The 23,364-nt window shown below is 46.9% G+C and overlaps 1 protein-coding gene across 1 annotated transcript in view; it reads right to left on the minus strand.

Annotated features, from left to right (window-relative positions):
- ELF5 (E74 like ETS transcription factor 5) overlaps positions 1 to 23,364 on the minus strand; it is a 75,313-nt gene that overhangs the window by 17,264 nt on the left and 34,685 nt on the right. Inside the window, exon 3 of the mRNA XM_068260194.1 lies at positions 9,527 to 9,766. Within this exon, the coding sequence (XP_068116295.1) occupies positions 9,527 to 9,766 (240 nt within the window). The remainder of the gene's footprint in view (positions 1 to 9,526; positions 9,767 to 23,364) is intronic.

A 23,364-nucleotide genomic window follows, 5' to 3' on the forward strand; every position in this document is an offset into this window, starting at 1 on the left:
TAGACAACCCTATATATATATATATATATCTCATTACTCACCGTGTGTGCGAATGTCCGGGAGGACGCTGTACAGGAAATCTATAGACAACCCTATATATATATGTATCCCATGACTCACCGTGCGTGCGAATGTCCTGCAGGACGCTGTACAGGAAGTCTATAGACAACCCTATATATATGTATCTCATGACTCACCGTGCGTGCGAATGTCCTGCAGGACACTGTACAGGAAGTCTATAGACAACCCTATATATATATATATATATATATGTATCACATGACTCACCGTGCGTGCGAATGTCCTGCAGGACGCTGTACAGGAAATCTATAGACAACCCTATATATATATATATATATCTCATTCCTCACCGTGTGTGCGAATGTCCGGGAGGACGCTGTACAGGAAATCTATAGACAACCCTATATATATGTATCTCATGACTCACCGTGCGTGCGAATGTCCTGCAGGACGCTGTACAGGAAGTCTATAGACAACCCTATATATATGTATCTCATGACTCACCGTGCGTGCGAATGTCCTGCAGGACACTGTACAGGAAGTCTATAGACAACCCTATATATATATATATATATGTATCTAATGACTCACCGTGCGTGCGAATGTCCTGCAGGACGCTGTACAGGAAGTCTATAGACAACCCTATATATATGTATCTCATGACTCACCGTGCGTGCGAATGACCTGCAGGACACTGTACAGGAAGTCTATAGACAACCATATATATATATATATATATATATGTATCACATGACTCACCGTGCGTGCGAATGTCCTGCAGGACGCTGTACAGGAAATCTATAGACAACCCTATATATATATATATATATCTCATTACTCACCGTGTGTGCGAATGTCCGGGAGGACGCTGTACAGGAAATCTATAGACAACCCTATATATATGTATCTCATGACTCACCGTGCGTGCGAATGTCCTGCAGGACGCTGTACAGGAAGTCTATAGACAACCCTATATATATGTATCTCATGACTCACCGTGCGTGCGAATGTCCTGCAGGACACTGTACAGGAAGTCTATAGACAACCCTATATATATATATATATATATATATATGTATCACATGACTCACCGTGCGTGCGAATGTCCTGCAGGACGCTGTACAGGAAGTCTATAGACAACCCTATATATATATATATGTATCTAATGACTCACCGTGCGTGTGAATGTCCTGCAGGACGCAGTACAGGAAGTCTATAGACTACACTATATATATGTATCCCATGACTCACCGTGCGTGCGAATGTCCTGCAGGACGCTGTACAGGAAGTCTATAGACAACCCTATATATATGTATCCCATGACTCACCGTGCGTGCGAATGTCCTGCAGGACGCTGTACAGGAAGTCTATAGACAACCCTATATATATGTATCCCATGACTCACCGTGCGTGCGAATGTCCTGCAGGACGCTGTACAGGAAGTCTATAGACAACCCTATATATATGTATCTCATGACTCACTGTGCGTGCGAATGTCCTGCAGGACGCTGTACAGGAAGTCTATAGACAACCCTATATATATGTATCCTATGACTCACCGTGCGTGCGAATGTCCTGCAGGACGCTGTACAGGAAGTCTATAGACAACCCTATATATATGTATCTCATGACTCACCGTGCGTGCGAATGTCCTGCAGGACGCTGTACAGGAAGTCTATAGACAACCCTATATATATGTATCCTATGACTCACCGTGCGTGCGAAAGTCCTGCAGGACGCTGTACAGGAAGTCTATAGACAACCCTATATATATATATATATGTATCCCATGACTCACCGTGCGTGCGAATGTCCTGCAGGACGCTGTACAGGAAGTCTATAGACAACCCTATATATATGTATCCTATGACTCACCGTGCGTGCGAATGTCCTGCAGAACGCTGTACAGGAAGTCTATAGACAACCCTATATATATATATGTATCCCATGACTCAACGTGCGTGCGAATGTCCTGCAGGACGCTGTACAGGAAGTCTATAGACAACCATATATATATATATGTATCCCATGACTCACCGTGTGTGCGAATGTCCGGGAGGATGCTGTACAGGAAGTCTATAGACAACCCTATATATATGTATCCCATGACTCACCGTGCGTGCGAATGTCCTGCAGGACGCTGTACAGGAAGTCTATAGACAACCCTATATATATATGTATCCCATGACTCACCGTGCGTGCGAATGTCCTGCAGGACGCTGTACAGGAAGTCTATAGACAACCCTATATATATATATATGTATCCCATGACTCACCGTGCATGCGAATGTCCTGCAGGACGCTGTACAGGAAGTCTATAGACAACCCTATATATATATATGTATCCCATGACTCACCATGCGTGCGAATGTCCTGCAGGACGCTGTACAGGAAGTCTATAGACAACCCTATGAATATATATGTATCCCATGACTCACCGTGCGTGCGAATGTCCTGCAGGACGCTGTACAGGAAGTCTATAGACAACCCTATATATATATATGTATCCCATGACTCACCGTGCGTGCGAATGTCCTGCAGGACGCTGTACAGGAAGTCTATAGACAACCCTATATAAAAGTATCCCATGACTCACCGTGCGTGCGAATGTCCTGCAGGACGCTGTACAGGAAGTCTATAGACAACCCTATATATATATATACATGTATCCCATGACGCACCGTGCGTGCGAATGTCCTGCAGGACGCTGTAGAGGAAGTCTATAGACAATCCTATATATATGTATCACATGACTCACCGTGCGTGCGAATGTCCTGCAGGACGCTGTACAGGAAGTCTATAGACAGCCCTATATATATATGTATCCCATGACTCACCGTGCGTGCGAATGTCCTGCAGGACGCTGTACAGGAAGTCTATAGACAGCCCTATATATATATGTATCCCATGACTCACCGTGCGTGCGAATGTCCTGCAGGACGCTGTACAGGAAGTCTATAGACAACCCTATATATATATGTATCCCATGACTCACCGTGCGTGCGAATGTCCTGCAGGACGCTGTACAGGAAGTCTATAGACAGCCCTATATATATGTATCCCATGACTCACCGTGCGTGCGAATGTCCTGCAGGACGCTGTACAGGAAGTCTATAGACAACCATATTATTATTATTATTATTATTATTTTTTATTTATATAGCGCCAACATATTCCGCAGCGCTTTACAAAGCACAATAAGACGACAAGGGGAACATAGATACAACTAACAAATGTACAGCAGAGTTCCAAGCAGCACAAATATTGTTACAAGAACAGTAAACATTAGGAGGATGACCCATAAACATTAGGAGGATACCATATATATATATATGTGTGTATATACATGTATTCCATGACTCACCGTGCATGCGAATGTCCTGCAGGACGCTGTACAGGAAGTCTATAGACAACCATATATATATATATATATATATATGTATATACATGTATCCCATGACTCACCGTGCGTGCGAATGTCCTGCAGGACGCTGTACAGGAAGTCTATAGACAACCCATATATATATATGTATCCCATGACTCACCGTGCGTGCGAATGTCCGGGAGGACGCTGTACAGGAAGTCTATAGACAACCCTATATATATGTATCTCATGACTCGCCGTGCGTGCGAATGTCCTGCAGGACGCTGTACAGGAAGTCTATAGACAACCCTATATATATGAATCCTATGACTCACCATGCGTGCGAATGTCCTGCAGGACGCTGTAGAGGAAGTCTATAGACAACCTTATATATATGTATCCCATGACTCACCGTGCGTGCGAATGTCCTGCAGGACGCTGTACAGGAAGTCTATAGACAACCCTATATACATGTATCCCATGACTCACCGTGCGTGCGAATGTCCTGCAGGACGCTGTACAGGAAGTCTATAGACAACCCTATATATATATATATATGTGTATCCCATGACTCACCGTGCGTGCGAATGTCCTGCAGGACGCTGTACAGGAAGTCTATAGACAACCCTATATATATATATATGTATCTCATGACTCACCGTGCGTGCGAATGTCCTGCAGGACGCTGTACAGGAAGTCTATAGACAACCCTATATATATATATGTGTCCCATGACTCACCGTGCGTGCGAATGTCCTGCAGGACGTTGTACAGGAAGTCTATAGACAACCCTATATATATATATATGTATCCGATGACTCACCGTGCGTGCGAATGTCCGGGAGGACGCTGTACAGGAAGTCTATAGACAACCCTATATATATGTATCCCATGACTCACCGTGCGTGCGAATGTCCTGCAGGACGCTGTACAGGAAGTCTATAGACAACCCTATATATATATATGTATCCCATGACTCACCGTGCGTGCGAATGTCCTGCAGGACGCTGTACAGGAAGTCAATAGACAACCATATATATATATATATATATATATATATATATATATATATATATATATATATATATATATATATATATATATATGTATCTCATGACTCACCGTGCGTGCGAATGTCCTGCAGGACGCTGTACAGTAAGTCTATAGACAACCCTATATATATGTATCCCATGACTCACCGTGCGTGCGAATGTCCTGCAGGACGCTGTACAGGAAGTCTATAGACAACCCTATATATATATGTATCCCATGAGACTTACCGTGCGTGCAAATGTCCTGCAGGACGCTGTACAGGAAGTCTATAGACAACCCTATATATATGTATCCCATGACTCACCGTGCGTGCGAATGTCCTGCAGGATGCTGTACAGGAAGTCTATAGACAACCCTCTATATATATATATATGTATCTCATGACTCACCGTGCGTGCAAATGTCCTGCAGGACGCTGTACAGGAAGTCTATAGACAACCCTATATATATATATATATGTATCTCATGACTCACCGTGCGTGCGAATGTCCTGCAGGACGCTGTACAGGAAGTCTATAGACAACCCTATATATATGTATCCCATGACTCACCATGCGTGCGAATGTCCTGCAGGACGCTGTAGAGGAAGTCTATAGACAACCCTATATATATGTATCCCATGACTCACCGTGCGTGCGAATGTCCTGCAGGACGCTGTACAGGAAGTCTATAGACAACCCTATATATATGTATCTCATGACTCACCGTGCGTGCGAATGTCCTGCAGGACGCTGTACAGGAAGTCTATAGACAGCCCTATATATATATATGTATCTCATGACTCACTGTGCGTGCGAATGTCCTGCAGGACGCTGTACAGGAAGTCTATAGACAATCCTATATATATACATGTATCCCATGACTCACCGTGCGTGCGAATGTCCTGCAGGACGCTGTACAGGAAGTCTATAGACAGCCCTATATATATGTATCCCATGACTCACCATGCGTGCGAATGTCCTGCAGGACGCTGTAGAGGAAGTCTATAGACAGCCCTATATATATATGTATCCCATGATTCACCGTGCGTGCGAATGTCCTGCAGGACGCTGTAGAGGAAGTCTATAGACAACCCTATATATATGTATCCCATGACTCACCGTGCGTGCGAATGTCCTGCAGGACGCTGTACAGGAAGTCTATAGACAACCCTATATACATGTATCCCATGACTCACCGTGCGTGCGAATGTCCTGCAGGACGCTGTACAGGAAGTCTATAGACAACCCTATATATATATATATATATATATATATATATGTATCCCATGACTCACCGTGCGTGCGAATGTCCTGCAGGAAGCTGTACAGGAAGTCTATAGACAACCCTATATATATATGTATCCCATGACTCACCGTGCGTGCGAATGTCCTGCAGGACACTGTACAGGAAGTCTATAGACAACCCTATATATATATATATATATATGTGTCACGGACGGTTGCGGGGCCGCAGGCGCGTCCTGGAACCGCCCGTGAAGAAAAAGCGATCGCACTCGATTCCCTGCATCGATTGCGCTTCAAATCGATACAATCGGGGTTGAGTGTGTAGGGGGAGCTGAAGTCCTTTTCTTAGTAGAGAGAGCACCATCCTAAAGGCTGGATGGCTCTTTTGATATGCTAATGAGCCTGGGCCCAGAGAGTCCCTGGCTTCAAGCTGTGCGGATGGCCCATCCATCAGGTATAAGGTGACACCTAGCTGATCTCATGTAGATGTTAATTAACCAAGGGGTGATCAGGATGCCTAGGTGCAGCCAGGCAGGCTACAAATCTCCGGGAGGTCTTGACACCTTGCTCACTGGTAAAGATCAAAGGGAAGTCAGCTGTTAGGTTTATTCAGGATGTGTTCTAGCTGCTGAGTCTCATAGCATAATCCATAACTTCCCAGATCTGTCATATTTCTGGGGTTCCTGAGATGGCAGCTTCGCCAAATGTGGGGGAAGTGTAGCATGAGCCCCGGTGCTGGTTCTGAGCAAGTTTCAGAACATTCTGAGGTAAGGACTGCCAGTTAGGCAGTTTGAAAATGCCCTGATGATACCACAGGGGTCCCACCCCTCATGTCTGGTATCAGGGCGCTGGGTAAATCGAGACAGACCTGAAAATGTTAATAAATCTGCCCTGACCTGTACGGTTCTGTGAGATAGAGCCCATATATGGGTAGATATGATTTCTAGCCCCCAGGATAAGGGGAGGGCTCATCTCATCTTCTAAGGGGGTGTATGGCTCCCCGCCCTCACTCCCTCCTACTGAAGCAGGGGCATAAGAATGGCTGAGGACCCAAACTCAGTATGCTCCACACTGAAACATCTTGCACTCATCAGATGCCAGCTTGAGGATATGCTGGCATCCACCTGGTCTGAACTCTGAACTCAAATTGAAACCCAGAACTCTGTTTTCCCACAAAAAGGACATCTTTCCAGGAACTAAGTATTTTTCTCCCTTCTTTTATTTTTTATACTGGCTATTACTGTCTTAATAATTGTGATTTTAATAATTGTCTGTATATATTAATTATTTATATTGCGTGAATAAACGACTTTCTTCAAGTCATTCACTATCCGCTACCCTGCTTATCAGCACACGCAGAACTGATCCCGGGTCTCTGAAGATACGCTACTGTTTGTTTGTTGTTGGCTAGACAGAATACCGTGTGTTTAACCGTTTTATTCGCAGGACTAGTCAGTCAGTTAGTGGGCTCCACGGTCCCATGGTAACCGCGGTGGTGGCAGTTTACTCTGAACCAGTAGGTGACGTTGTAATTACCCGTGTCTCACAGGCTCCCTTCTGAGTTGTCTGCGGCTAATTCTTAACGGTTCCTGCTCATTGACTGCGACCAGAGTTCACACGATCTGTGCGCTGGCACCGTTTAGAAGGCTAAGTGCGGTCAGCCACTAGGGCTCCTGTGACAATATGTATCTCATGACTCACCGTGCGTGCGAATGTCCTGCAGGTTGCTGTACAGGAAGTCTATAGACAACCCTATATATATATATGTATCCCATGACTCACCGTGCGTGCGAATGTCCTGCAGGAAGTTGTACAGGAAGTCTATAGACAACCCTATATATATATGTATCCCATGACTCACCTTGCGTGCGAATGTCCTGCAGGACGCTGTACAAGAAGTCTATAGACAACCCTATATATATATATATATATATATGTATCCCATGACTCACCGTGCGTGCGAATGTCCTGCAGGACGCTGTACAGGAAGTCTATAGACAACCCTATATATATATATATATGTATCTCATGACTCACCGTGCGTGCGAATGTCCTGCAGGACGCGGTATAGGAAGTCTATAGACAACCCTATATATATGTATCCCATGACTCACCGTGCGTGCGAATGTCCTGCAGGACGCTGTACAGGAAGTCTATAGACAACCCTATATATATATATGTATCCCATGAGACTCACCGTGCGTGCAAATGTCCTGCAGGACGCTGTACAGGAAATCTATAGACAACCCTATATATATGTATCCCATGACTCACCGTGCGTGCAAATGTCCTGCAGGATGCTGTACAGGAAGTCTATAGACAACCCTATATATATATATGTATCCCATGACTCACCGTGCGTGCGAATGTCCTGCAGGATGCTGTACAGGAAGTCTATAGACAGCCCTATATATATGTATCTCATGACTCACCGTGCGTGCGAATGTCCTGCAGGATGCTGTACAGGAAGTCTATAGACAATCCTATATATATATATATATATCTCATGACTCACCGTGCGTGCGAATGTCCTGCAGGACGCTGTACAGGAAGTCTATAGACAACCCTATATATATATATATGTATCCCATGACTCACCGTGCGTGCGAATGTCCTGCAGGACGCTGTACAGGAAGTCTATAGACAACCCTATATATATGTATCTCATGACTCACCGTGCGTGCGAATGTCCTGCAGGACGCTGTACAGGAAGTCTATAGACAACCCTATATATATGTATCCTATGACTCACCGTGCGTGCGAATGTCCTGCAGGACGCTGTACAGGAAGTCTATAGACAACCCTATATATATATGTATCCCATGAGACTCACCGTGCGTGCAAATGTCCTGCAGGACGCTGTACAGGAAGTCTATAGACAACCCTATATATATATATGTATCTCATGACTCACCGTGTGTGCGAATGTCCTGCAGGACGCTGTACAGGAAGTTTATAGACAACCCTATATATATGTATCCCATGACTCACCGTGCGTGCGAATGTCCTGCAGGATGCTGTACAGGAAGTCTATAGACAGCCCTATATATATGTATCTCATGACTCACCGTGCGTGCGAATGTCCTGCAGGACGCTGTACAGGAAGTCTATAGACAATCCTATATATATATATATATATATATATCTCATGACTTACCGTGCGTGCGAATGTCCTGCAGGACGCTGTACAGGAAGTCTATAGACAACCCTATATATATATATATGTATCCCATGACTCACCGTGCGTGCGAATGTCCTGCAGGACGCTGTACAGGAAGTCTATAGACAACCCTATATATATGTATCTCATGACTCACCGTGCGTGCGAATGTCCTGCAGGACGCTGTACAGGAAGTCTATAGACAACCCTATATATATGTATCCTATGACTCACCGTGCGTGCGAATGTCCTGCAGGACGCTGTACAGGAAGTCTATAGACAACACTATATATATGTATCCCATGACTCACCGTGCGTGCGAATGTCCTGCAGGACGCTGTACAGGAAGTCTATAGACAACCCTATATATATGTATCACATGACTCACCGTGCGTGCGAATGTCCTGCAGGACGCTGTACAGGAAGTCTATAGACAGCCCTATATATATATGTATCCCATGACTCACCGTGCGTGCGAATGTCCTGCAGGACGCTGTACAGGAAGTCTATAGACAACCCTATATATATATGTATCCCATGACTCACCGTGCGTGCGAATGTCCTGCAGGACGCTGTACAGGAAGTCTATAGACAACCCTATATATATGTATCACATGACTCACCGTGCGTGCGAATGTCCTGCAGGACGCTGTACAGGAAGTCTATAGACAGCCCTATATATATATGTATCCCATGACTCACCGTGCGTGCGAATGTCCTGCAGGACGCTGTACAGGAAGTGTCCGCACGCCCCGGCCGACTCCGTGAAGTCATCCTTGCTCATGCTGCAGAGTTGGAGGCCGCTGACATTGAAGTGGGGGAAGGGGATGCAGGTGGCGTCCAGCTTGTAGGTATCGCAGCAGTATTGCAGCCACTCGCACACGTGCTCCTTGCTCCACTGCTCCGGGGCCAGCGACGTCCAATCAGAAGGCAGCGACACATCTGAGAGGACAAAAGAGCAGCTGGGTAAGATGACACAATGGATGTCACAGATTTAAAGAGAAACTGTAACCAAGGATTGAACTTCATCCCAATCAGTAGCTGATACTCCCTTTTACATGATAAATCTTTACCTTTTCACAAACAGACCATCAGGGGGTGCTGTATGGCTGATATTGTGGTGAAACCCCTCCCACAGTGTGATGTCAGGACCATGGTTCTGACAACACACTGTGGGAGCCTTGTTGCATTGTGGGAAATAAAAGCTGTTTCCAACTGCCAAAAAAGCAAGCAGCGTCTCTTTCCACTGACATCACCTGCCAGCAGTAAAGATGTCTCCTGTGATAAATGTCAGAATGTAAATCAGGGAGAGGAAAGATTTTACAATGGGCAAACACTGACTTAATCATTTATAGATAATTATTGTAAAAATTAAGTTCCTCTGTAAGGTATTCCTGTGCTTTTAATTAAGTGTGGTTAAAAAAATCTTAAAATGAGGTTGTGCAATAATGCACCCCCAAAAAACAGGTTTTTTTGCAACCCCCAAAAAACTGGTTGGTATTCTTATAAACATAATAAGCTATCGGCTGAAAAAAGAAAATGTTTGCTGCTCTCACTCCGGTCATATCAGATCATATTGAGGATCGGTAAAAGTTGTGCTGTAAATTCTTGGAATGCTTTGATCTCTCTCTACTAGCAGTAAAATATAGAACCTGAAAGCAGAAGTCCTCTGTTGTCTCACACTGCCCCCTAGGGACAAGTGGCCATACATACACATTACAGCAGTACTAATTAGAAGCAGGGAAATGTAACAAATAAGACATAAAGACATAACAATGTGCTAAATAAATTGGCCTGGAACATTTGCAAGCCTCTACATAAATTGGCTGCTAGAGTGATAAAGCAGTATGTAGAGTATGGCGATCAGCACCCAAGCTAAAGGCAGATAGTTGGAGTATCTTGTAGTTGCTATAGGGAAGCCCTCGAAATGCAGGGTGCCCCGCCCCCACCTTACGGCCATTTCTTTTTGCAACGATAAAAGATGATGTGTGTTGCATTTACTGGTGCCTGCCACACTTCCTCTTTGAACAATATTTTATTATAGATGCTTCTTCGATTGCCCAACCACTATTTCACTTGCCATTTTTTCCCTCACTACAATCGGCAATGACCCAAGTAGTGTTTTACACAATTTCACAACCACCCAGTTTGCCATTTTTTTTTCACAATCTTCTTTGGCCTTCCCCTTCCTTCTAACCTTAATAAATCAGGGCCAGGCTAACAGCGGAGTTCACCGCCGGAACTGACGCATGTGTTGTCAGCATAAATGGGAGGAGCTAGCATAAAAAAAGCAAATGGAAAGTTGTTATCATATAAAAATTGCAAAACAAGAAAGCATTTTTGTAGCCACAAAATGCCTTGTCTGTAGGATGGGCCCCTGTTTTGGAGGAAAAGGAAAGTTAGTAGTTGGGGGCTGGAGAGAACAAGAGGCAGGGCTGGATTTGCACTCTTTACCGCCTAAGGCCACGGTCAGTAGCCGACCCCTTCAGTATAGGTAGCCAGATGACCCCTCCCCTTTCCCTCCAGTATAGGTAGCCAGATAACCCCTCCCCCTTCCCTCCAGTATAGGTAGCCAGATAACCCCTCCCCCTTCCCTCCAGTATAGGTAGCCAGATCCCTCCAGTATAGGTAGCCAGATGACCCCTCCCCTTCCCTCCAGTATAGGTAGCCAGATGACCCCTCCTCCTTCCCTCTAGTATAGGTAGCCAGATTACTCTTTTCCCTTTCCCTCCAGTATAGGGAGCCAGATGACCCCTCCCTCCTCCCCTCCAGTATAGGTAGCCAGATGACCCCTCCCCACTTCCCTCTAGTATAGGTACCCAGATGACCCCTCCCCCTTTCCCTCCAGTATAGGTAGCCAGATGACCCCCCCTTCCCTCCAGTATAGGTAGCCAGATGACCCCTCCCCCTTTCCCTCCAGTATAGGTAGCGAGATGACACCTCCCCCTTCCCCCCAGTATAGGTAGCCAGATGACCCCTCCCCCTTTCCCTCCAGTATAGGTAGCCAGATGACGCCTCCCCTTCCCTCCAGTATAGGTAGCCAGATGACCCCCCCCCCTTCCCTCCAGTATAGGTAGCCAGATGACTCCTCCCCCTTTCCCTCCAGTATAGGTAGCCAGATGACGCCTCCCCTTCCCTCCAGTATAGGTAGCCAGATGACCCCCCCCTTCCCTCCAGTATAGGTAGCCCGATGACCCCTCCCCCTTTTCCTCCAGTATAGGTAGCAAGATGACACCTCCCCCTTCCCTCCAGTACAGGTAGCCAGATGACTCTTCCCCCTTTCCCTCCAGTATAGGTAGCCAGATGACCCCCTCCCCCTTTCCTTCAGTATAGGTAGCCAGATGACCCCTCCCCCTTCGCTCCAGTATAGGTAGCCAGATGACCCCTCCCCTTCCCTCTAGTATAGGCAGCCTGATAACCCCTCCACCCCTTCCCTCCAGTATAAGAAGGCAATGACCCTCCCCCCTTCCATATAGATAGCCTGATGACGCCCTTCCCTCCAGTATAGGTAGCAAGGTGACTCTTCCCTTCCCCCTAGTAAAGCCTGCTGCCCACCCAAGCTTGATCCTGTGGTGCCCTAGGTCACGGCCTATGTGGCCTTGGCTTAAATCCAACCCTGACCAGAGGTGGCGTGTCTCTATCATAAAATGAGGTACTGAAATAAAAAACAAAAACAAATGGAAAGATTAGTCATCTATATATATAATAGACTAAGTGCCTCAACCTTCAAACAAGAAGAAGAAGTAGTTTGCATGAGAAAATGTATGCGTGCTCAAACACCAAGTTTAAGGCCTCTTTTCCACGGACTATTGAGCTGTGTGCTCAGCAAGCAGTTACCAGGCAGCAGTGAGCAGATACCAGGCAGCAACAAGCAGTTACCAGGCAGCAGCAAGCAGTTATCAGGCAGCAGTGAGCAGATACCAGGCAGCAACAAGCAGTTACCAGGCAGCAGCAAGCAGTTACCAGGCAGCAGTGAGCAGATACCAGGCAGCAACAAGCAGTTACCAGGCAGCAGTGAGCAGATACCAGGCAGCAACAAGCAGTTACCAGGCAGCAGCAAGCAGTTACCAGGCAGCAGTGAGCAGATACCAGGCAGCAACAAGCAGTTACCAGGCAGCAACAAGCAGTTACCAGGCAGCAGTGAGCAGATACCAGGCAGCAGCAAGCAGTTACCAGGCAGCAGCAAGCAGTTACTAGGCAGCAGCAAGCAGTTACCAGGCAGCAGCAAGCAGTTACCAGGCAGTAGTGAGCACTTACCAGGCAGCAGTGAGCAGTTGTGAGAGTTTGAGAGCCATTTCACTGCCTATTCACAGTCCATGGAAAAGAGGCCTTACCCTAGCAAGTCTGACATTGCAAATCTGGCCTAATTGGCTATTCATGAGGCAATGCTCATGCAAATGCATGCACAAACCAATACCACAAAGCAGTCATCCTGCTACATGCTACATTAGCACTATCCGGCTTAGTGCACACCAGAGCGGTTCGGCAGCGTTTTGCGATCCACTTGCGGCTGCGGATACGCTTGGGTAATGTATTTCAATGGGCTGGTGCACACCAGAGCGGGAGGCGTTTTGCTGAAACGCATACTCCCGAGGTGAGGCATTTTTTGGATTGCGGAGGCGTTTCTGCCTCCAATGTAAAGTATAGGAAGAACGCAAACCGCTCTGAAAAACGGCAGTTCAGAGCGGTTTTGCAGGCGTTTTTGTTACAGAAGCTGTTCAGTAACAGCTTTACTGTAACAATATATGAAATCTACTACACCAAAAACGCTTTACAAAACCGCAAAATGCTAGGTGAAATGCTACAGAAAAATAAGAAAAAGCGTTTCAAAATCTGCTAGCATTTTGCGGATCTGCTAGCAGTTTTTGGTGTGCTCCAGGCCTCCAGGAGCGCCACGGGGAGGATTCCCAATGCCCCCTTTTTATACAACTGGGGGGACCGCAGGGTCCCAGGCTCTCTCACTGCCTGGAAACCACAGCGGCACCCCGGAGGGGGAGGCTGGGTGGCGTGGACGACCCCCCCCCCAAGTGTGGCCAGCGCCGGGGAGAGCCGTCTGCACCCACCTCCCAATATTAAAAACAGGCACTTACCTTAACGTCCATTGCGTTCTGCTACATGCGCATTCATTTGGGGGCACCACATTAGAAAGGAGAGAAGCATGGGTCACCCCGAGCTTTAGAGCTCAGGGCTAGCTCACATACAGCACTCCAGAGGGGGGGGGGGGGGGGACAGGCGCACTCGCTCCAGGGTTCACACCACCGGAGCAAGCCATCCACCACCTGCCTCCAAAGGATACAAACTGCACATAATGCTTTCCATGAGAAAGTTAATGCGCATGTAGCAGAACCCAATGGACGTTAAGGTAAGTGGCTGTTTTTAATATTAGGAAGTGGGTGCGGACGGCTCTCCCCAGCGCTGGCCACGCTTGGGGGGGGGGGGGGGGGGGCGGCTGCGCCACCCAGCCTCCCACTCCGGGGTGCCGCTGTGGTTCCCAGGCAGCGAGAGAGCACTTTGCAGTATTGGTTTTTTGACCCTGCATAGTTTGGCATGCGAAAGCAAATGCATATTTGCATGAGCATTGCCTCATGAATAGCCAATTAGGCCAGATTTGGAAAGCCAGACTTGCTAGGGTTAAACTTGGTGTTTGAGCACGCAAAATTTTTCTCATGGAAAGCATTTTTTGCAGTTGTATCCTTTGGAGGCAGGTGGTGGATGGCTTGCTCCGGTGGTGTGAGCCCTGGAGTGAGTTGTCTGCACCTGTCCTCCCCCCCCTCTGGGGTGCTGTATGTGAGCCAGCCCTGAGCTCTAAAGCTCGGGGTGACCCATGCTTCACTCCTTTCTCATGTGGTGCCCCCAAGTTAATGTGCATGTTGCAGAACGCAATGGACGTTAAGGTAAGTGCCTGTTTTTAATATTGGGAGGTGGGTGCGGATGGCTCTCCCCGGCGCTGACCACACTTGGGGGGGTGCAGCTGCGCCACCCAGCCTTCCCCCCTGGGGTGCCGCTGTGGTTCCCAGGCAGTAAGAGAGCCTGGGACCCCGCAGTCCCCCGGTTGTATGGGGGCATTCGGAATCCTCCCCGTGGCGCTCCTGGATAGTGCTAATGTAGCATGAACTAATACCCGCAGGGCGATCGCTTTGCGGTATTGGTTTTTGGACCCTGCATAGTTTGGCATGCGAAAGCAAATGCATATTTGCATGAGCATTGCCTCATGAATAGCCAATTAGGCCGGATTTGCAAGCCAGACTTGCTAGGGTTAAACTTGGTGTTTGAGCACGCATACATTTTCTCATGGAAAGCCTACTTCTTCTTGCTTCAAGGTTGAGGCACGTACTCTATTAGATAGATAGATGCGGCGTATGCTACGACGCGGGTTGGCTAGTAACAATATAAAAGTGAAAAAGCATTCGTGTAGTCACAAAAGGCCTGATCTGGTGAATGGTCTCCTTTTTTGGAGAAAAGGGGGTGTAGTAGTGGGGGTCCCACCACAGCTCTGGGCCCCCCTGCAGTTAGCATGGACTGCTCCCCTATAGTTACGTTTCTGATGAGAAGGCGGGACTTTACAATTAACAGTAAGAAGGTGTGATGCTGGCTACACACGATGCAATTTCCCCTCTGTTTGGACGGGTACGCTGACGGGAAGTTGCATGGTGTGTACATGTCCAAACTGCTCCCGATCAACAACTGGATTTATTTTCCCATTATAACTTTGTAAAACTGATCCCGTTATCGAACGAGAGCAGATCGTACATGATGGAAATAATCGCCCAATTCCCATCGATGGATATAGCATTGTGTGTACCCTGCATAAGGCCCCATCTTCGCTAACAGGAGGTAACAAGCCTTTGAGGTTTCACCCTTGTACAGCTAGGTGGCAGTGCAGAGCTTCACAGAGGTGGAGGTTTTGTTTTTCAGTATTAAAGTGTAATTTGCAAAGGTTATAATTACAATAAAACTTAACACACTACATTTATATTATTAAAATGTTGCTCTCAGAATTTGTCTTGTTCCATTTCAGGTTTACCTGTGCTTTAAAAAACAAAACAATCCTTGAACCTAAAATGAGTTTCGGTACACTTAAAGGGAACCTTAACTCCGTTTAAAAAAAGAAGTTTCACTTACCCGGGGCTTCCCCCAGCCTCCTGCAACCCTCCTGTGCCTGCGCCGGTCTTTGACTATCCTCCGTTCCCCGCCACTGCTTAGTTTAGTTTTCGGCCGACTGAGAGTTAGCGGGCCACTGCGCCTGCTCATCCCTGGCCACGCGCATCCTTGTTCGTTTTCCTGTTATCAAGAGCGTCCTGCGTTGGCACAGTAGGAGGTTTTCTCTTACTGAGCCTGTGCAGGACGCGCTTGATGATGGGAATGCGTACAAGGATGTGCGCGGCCAGGGCTGTGCAGGCGCAGTGGCTAGCGATAGGCTTAGTCGCCAAAAGCAAAACTGAGCTGCGGCGACAGACCGGATGATCAGTGAGTCATGGCACGGGCATAGGAGGGCTGCAGGGGGCTTGGGGAAGCCCCAGGTAAGTGCAACTTTTTTTTTTTAAATCAAAACTTTTATTGAAAGCCTAATGCATGTACAGAATGTAATAGGAGAAGAAAGAGTGAAACTTTTTTTTAAGTTAAAGGGAAGGTTCAAGCAAAAAAAAAAAAGAGTTTTACTTACCTGGGGCTTCTACCAGCCCCATGTAGCCATCCTGTGCCCTTGTAGTCACTCACTGCTGCTCCAGTCCCCCGCTGGCAGCTTTCTGACCTCGGAGGTCAGGGCCACATTGCATACATTTTTACGCATTCCAGCTAGTGCAGGAACAAAAATTTACGCGTTGCACCACTAACGCGTAAAAATGTATGCGTTAATGTTCCTGCACTAGCGGGAATGTGTAAAAATGTACGCAATTCGGCCCTGACCTCCGAGGTCAGAAAGCTCCCAGCGGGGGACTGGAGCAGCAGTGAGTGACTACGAGGGCACAGGATGGCTGCATGGGGCTGGTAGAAGCCCCAGGTAAGTGAAACTCATTTTTTTTTTTTTGCTTGGACCTTCCCTTTAAGGTTCCCTTTATTTTGACCTGTTCCTGCTTATTTTGACCTTTCCGCTACTAGCCAGGACCCTCGTCCTCTTTGTTGTGTATCTTTTAGAGCAGAGAGGAAGTTCTGAGTTCGGGTCCGCTTTAAAGTAAATTTGTAACTTTAAAAAAAAAATCAGATACTAACCTCAATAGAGGGAAGTCAGAGGATCCTCCATGCTTCCCATGTCCTCCTCAAGACAGGGCAGGAAATGTACTTTTTACGTCCCAAGGCCCACTATCACCTGCTGCCCCTGGGCCCCTTACAGCATCCTAAACCTCCACCCCCCAATACAGCAGGGATTAGATTGTAAGCTCTTTAGCGAGTGGCACATTTGGTGAGTGACAGGCAGCTCAGAGATCACAGTAAGTGCCCGTTCGCTGCCCCTTCATCCCGACCGCTATGTGCAAACTCTGTACAGCAGGACAAATGTTTGACAAGCTATCTGCTACTGCCACCCGGCTGCCCACAGCCTGTCCCTTGATTTTCTAGCGCTCTAGGCCATGGCCTTTGCGGCCTTGCCTGAAATCTGGCCATGCCTCAAGAACACTGCTGGGACCCTCTGATAATTTGTGAGCGCACTCCCGTCCATGCATGTGCGCGGCCGTACTGCACAGATTCAGGACAGCTCCCACCGGTGGCGGACAAAGCCAAACCTGCACATTGCATCCACGCTCATGTCAGTAAGGCTAAGCCAACACAAGAATGGGCTAGGTGGAGAGGGATGGGGGACGAGGCCTGCATGGCGCCTGAGTTAGGGGGGGAACTGGAGGCACGCTGTAAGGATGCTGGGGCTGCGCATTGTATACAGAACATGCCTCTGTCTCCTAATATGATTTGACAAACCCACCTTGGGTTCTCTTTAACGCAGCCGGGAATTTGGCCGACTCCCCGGCGACGTTATAATACGTATGCGACGGGAGAAGCTTCCCTCCACTAAGGTGAGTATGTGACGTTTGCATTTTCTAAAGTCGGTGGTACCCTTTAAATGTCATAGTTATCGGTTTGCCTGAAGATGGATATGATTGAGGCTGGCGTGTTGGGCTGATAAAACTCCGCCGAGCGAATGCAGCAAGCTGGAGGCGACACGCGGCGACTTGCTGCAGCCTGTTCTGTGGATTTGCCTATCTGGTTGAGGGGAATTCCCTGAACACACATCCAGCAAGTACAGACAGCATCATTCAGTGCCATGCAAATTACACAGCAGCAATTACAGGTGTCAGTGTGCTGGGAAGGGAGCACTCAGCTCGGCCTGTTTCCTCGGGACTTTTCTGTATGCAAAAACGATGATCCGCATCCAGCCGGAGGTACAGCAAAAGCAGCCCAGCATATTGCTGTAACACGGTTTAAAGAGGAACTTTAAGGCTGTTTACACACTAAGACGTTACAGGTGCACGTTAGTGCAGCCTGTAACGCTCCCCCACCGCACAGCAATGTAACACAAGTGGGCTGTTCACACAGCGCACGTTGCGTTACATGTAACGCTGCACGTTCTTCAGAAAGTGCAGCATACTACAGCGTTACAGCGACTTAAGTCGCGTTAGACTGTTTGCACATGCTCAGTCATGTTGGGGAGGAGCGGAGAGCGGCCAGGCACATGGCTAATTAATATTCACTGCACGTTGTGACGTACAGTGTTTACTTCCTGGAGCGGCCGCTCTGTGCGGAGATTGGCCGGCGGGACCATGTGATGCCGCATGCGTCCAAGAGTACGCATCACGGATGCCAGAGTGAGCTGCACAACGCGGCTCACTCTGACGTCCACATCGAAGAGCACCAGGCCTTGCAATAGGTGCACGTTATGCGACCTTAACGTGGCACCTAACGCAACGTCTTGGTGTGCAAGTAGCCTTAAACAAACCTGAACTCAAAATGAAAAGTCCAAATAAACACACACAGGTCATACTTACCTCTCCTGTAGTCTACTCCTCAATCTCTTTCTCCTCTCCTGCGTCCTGTTTGCCCACTGGGATCAGTGGAATTATTTGTCCTCCGTTTTGAATATGGCCATTACTCCATAACAGCTTCCTGGTCAGCACACCATGTAATGTTGCCCACTTGAGCAATAGGGAAACATGGACATTACCTTGCACATCAGTTGTCTTTTCAGTTATAACTGACAGCAAAAAATACATTTCAGTTCTGGAAAAATCTTGTCAGAACTGGAAGGAATCATTGTAAGAAGAAGATGGTGAGCTTATGAGACGAACTGATGGTGAGGTAAGTATGAATTATTAATTTTTCGGTATGTCGGTCCAGGTTGACTTCAAGCAAGGATTGAGCTTCATCCCAGTCAGTAGCTGATACCCCCTATTCCTTATCTCCAATGGAACATTGTGTGGGTCTGTGTGGCTGATATTGTGGGGTAACCCCTCCCACAGTGTGATGTCATGGCCATGATCCTAATGCTGCGTACACACTGGCGACTGGTCGTTTGAAACAGCTCATTAACGATCGTTCCGCCGACAATCGGGGAAAGAACTTTACCCAACGATCATTAACACGAACGACAAAAGAACGACATCGGGAAGATGGAAATATCCAACCTGACGGATCATATCTACCGACAATCGATACAAAACTATAGTGTGTACAGACATCGGCCGAGAACGATCGTTACAAGGGCCAATGCGCCTGCGTTGGATTCTGCCCAGCTTCCGTACTTCCTTTGTAGCGCGGCCCGTAAAGATTGTTACATTGCTCAATTCAATTAAACTTTGTGTTTAAAGGGACACTTAAGTCAAACAAAAAAAATGAGTTTTACTCACCTAGGGCTTCCAATAGCCCCCTGCAGCTGTCCGGTGCCCTCGCCGTCTCCCTCCGATCCTCCTGGCCCCGCCGGCAGCCACTTCCTGTTTCGATGACAGGAGCTGACAGGCTGGGGACGCGAGCGATTCTTCGCGTTCCTGGCCACAATACCGCCATCTACGCTGCTATAGCATAAATCATCTGCCATATAGCAGCATAGAGGGTGCTAATGTGTCTGGGAACGCAAAGAATCACTCGCGTCCCCAGCCTGTCAGCTCCTGTCACCGAAACAGGAAGTGGCTGCCGGCGGGGCCAGGAGGATCGGAGGGAGACGGCGAGGGCACCGGACAGCTGCAGGGGGCTATTGGAAGCCCTAGGTGAGTAAAACTCATTTTTTTTGTTTGACTTAAGTGTCCCTTTAAGTTAACAATTATATATTTGTACCTATTGTAACTCCATCTTAGTGGTTTTTTTTAATTTTATATAAATATGTACGTAACATTTCCTTCTGATCGTTCTTTTCTGCGAGAACGATCGTTAAAATGTGTATGATGATCGCTGCATCCCATCGTTGTATCTTTCCAATATCGTTCGTCTGGTAACTATCGTTCCTTGCAAACGATAGTTATCGCAAGTGTGTACGTAGCATAAGGCTGGTTTCACACTGCAAACTGGCGTTAGCGATGTGGGGCGTCGCAATCAACGCCAAAAACAGGCTTCGGGTAATGCCGCTTTAAGTACACGGTATTCCCTGTCTGGCATTCGGCCAAGCAGGATGTGGCGCGATTGCAGTCACTTTCTGCTTCGGGTATGCGGACGTGCATTAAAGCGTATTGTAAAAATATGTGTCCGTGCATGCGCGTCATAATGTCATCGGACTGCCGCCGTCAACATTTTTATAATCCCTGCATCGCCATAGACTACCACGCAGGGGCGTAACAATAGACCCTGCAAGGGATGCATCCACGGGGGCCCAGAAGTTGCAGGGGGCCCCATGGGGGGAGAAGTTTATTTTCCCTATTCTGAGAGACTGACAACTAAGGGTATAGAGAGGAAAAGCTTTCTGCTCTCTGCACAATTGTTCTAATGTGTCTGCTCAGCCATTATTAAGTTTTGTAGACAAAGATTTCCAGACGGTCCCTAGTCAGTGTGCAGCTGGCTCTTGTGTACAGCACCCTGCCCCCAACCTCTCTCCCCCTCCCCAATGTGCTCTGTACTGTAGTGATGCTGGAGTCTGCAGAGCCAGTTTTGCTCCATCAGAGATGGACAGAGTGAGTGTAATAAGCTGAGGCTGGGAGCACACTCGTCTGTCTGTTTTCTGTATACGTTTTGTGTGTCTGTATGTGTGAAAACATGCACGTTTATCACAGACGCTAATATACTTGATAGAGAAAATGCCTGCAGTTCTTCACTGCTGTCTGTTTTTTATCTGCATGGGGAAACACATCCTAGTGTGCACTAGGCAATTGAATACCATTGGTTCTCAGTTTTCCTGTGCAGAAAGCAAGGGGGAGGGGGAGAGGGGGCCCCTTCCAAAGTTTCTCAGAGGGGCCCAGTGATTTCTAGTTACGCCCCTGCTACCATGACTTCCAGTCTGACACAGGGCGATGCAGATGCGTGCGGTAATGTAGTTATGGACCCGCTGCGCAGGTAATGTGATCTTCCCCCATAGACTTTCATTACCCGGCATTAGCAGTGCAGTAAATCGCCGCAACACAACGCCCCAGTGTGAAGGGCCCCTTACAGTTTGCTGTCTGTACAGTTCATTTGCTCTGAAAACTGCCATTGCATTTTATTGCATAGCTGCTGTATTTATATATTAAAATCTTTTAGTGATCTGTTCTGAAATATGTGCATGCTTGAAGCAGAGAGAGATTCACAGGGAACTTGTTTTCAGATGTTTACACACAAATGTAACAACTGTGGAATCTAAACAAAAGATACTGTTATCTCCACTTTGAATGGGATCCTAGGCAGAAGGGGCTTTTCATGGCAGGATAAGGTGCTGTGTTTAACTGTTTGAATGCTGTTCTGCTAGTTTTTTTTTTGTGATAGTAGCTTTAAAGAGAATCTGTATTGTTAAAATCACACAAAAGTAAACATACCAGTGCGTTAGGGGACATCTCCTATTACCCTCTGTCACAATTTCGCTGCTCCCCGCCGCATTAAAAGTGGTTAAAAACAGTTTTAAAAAGTTTGTTTATAAACAAACAAAATGGCAACCAAAACAGGAAGTAGGTTGATGTACAGTATGTCCACACATAGAAAATACATCCATACACAAGCAGGCTGTATACAGCCTTCCTTTTGAATCTCAAGAGATCATTTGTGTGTTTCTTTCCCCCTGCAGCTATCTTCCACTGAAGTGTCAGGCTGTTTCTTCCTGCAGAGTGCAGACAGCTGTGCCTGTATGTAATTCCTCAGTTTGTGAAAGCCCAGCCAGCTCAGAGGAGGATTTATCCAGCTTGTAAAAGATAATAGAGCAGAGAGAAGCTGCACTAATCTAAATAACACACAGGCAGTGTGCAGAGAGGGGCCTGGAGGGGGGAGATGCATCACAGAACCACAGCACTGAAGAACTTGGCAGCCTTCCAGACACAGGCCGACAAGTCTGACAAGAGAGAGATAAGTTGATTTATTACAGAGATGGTGATAGTAGAACGTGCTGCAGTAAGCCAGAACACATTAGAATAGATTTTGGAACTTGTAGGATGATAAAAACAGGATGCAATTTTTGTTTCGGAGTCTCTTTAAAGCTGAAAGGACTATTTTAGAGCAAAGAAGACATGGTGACTTTCAGGCCACTTTAATGACAACAAGCATTGAATTTGCATAATCTCCCAGTGATTGCTTGTAGCAGCCTTGGAATAAAATGCCAAGTATGACGATTAATAGCTAGCTCTCTTCCTAGGAATGATGACCAATAGCGTATTATTATGCTTTCAGTATTTATAGAACCAGCTTGATAAGTGCATCTTGTGAGTCAGGCGATGCTCCAACTGGCAGCATCAATACCGGTGACAAATCCCCGCATAGGTCTACAGAAGTGTACCAAGAGGTGGAGAGCAGGTGACTAAAGGTGACACCAATGCTAACGAGTGCTTAAAGCAATAACATACCACTTACAATGAATAAATGACGTCAATACGTGAGCTGGTGCATTACTAAAGAGGACCTGTAACCAAGGACTGAACTTCATCCCAATCAGTAGCTGATACCTCCTTTCCCATGAGAAATACTTATCAGCCACACGTCTGTGAGGCTGATAATGGGGTGAAACCCCTCCCACAGTGTGATGTCAGGACCCAGGTTCTGACAGTTTCCTGTCTGTGAGCCTTGTTGCATTGTGGGAAATAATGGCTTATTCCAACTGTAAAGCAACTGGTATCTCCCTCTGTGCATATGTATATCTATTTAAAAAAAAAAAAAAAATCTTTTAGCCTATCGCAATGTTAGTGGGTGTGGCTAGATAATGGCAGTTGGTGCTGTCTTTTTTTTTTTAATGTCTTTTAGTAGTAAAGATGGTGACCTGCAGGCTCATTGTGGATCAAACAATATGAACAATCTACATGGCGAATATAATTTCTTGAGCTCTCTTCTATTTTTCCCCTTTACTTTCCAATGTATTGATTTATTTTTCCCCCTTTTTGCTACAGTTCTTCTTTAATTCATATCATTGTTAACTTCCATTTGGGTGTCAGTCTGAATTGCAACATACTAGACATTATGGT

Source organism: Hyperolius riggenbachi, chromosome 11, assembly GCF_040937935.1.
Source record: "Hyperolius riggenbachi isolate aHypRig1 chromosome 11, aHypRig1.pri, whole genome shotgun sequence".
Taxonomy (NCBI): domain Eukaryota; kingdom Metazoa; phylum Chordata; class Amphibia; order Anura; family Hyperoliidae; genus Hyperolius; species Hyperolius riggenbachi.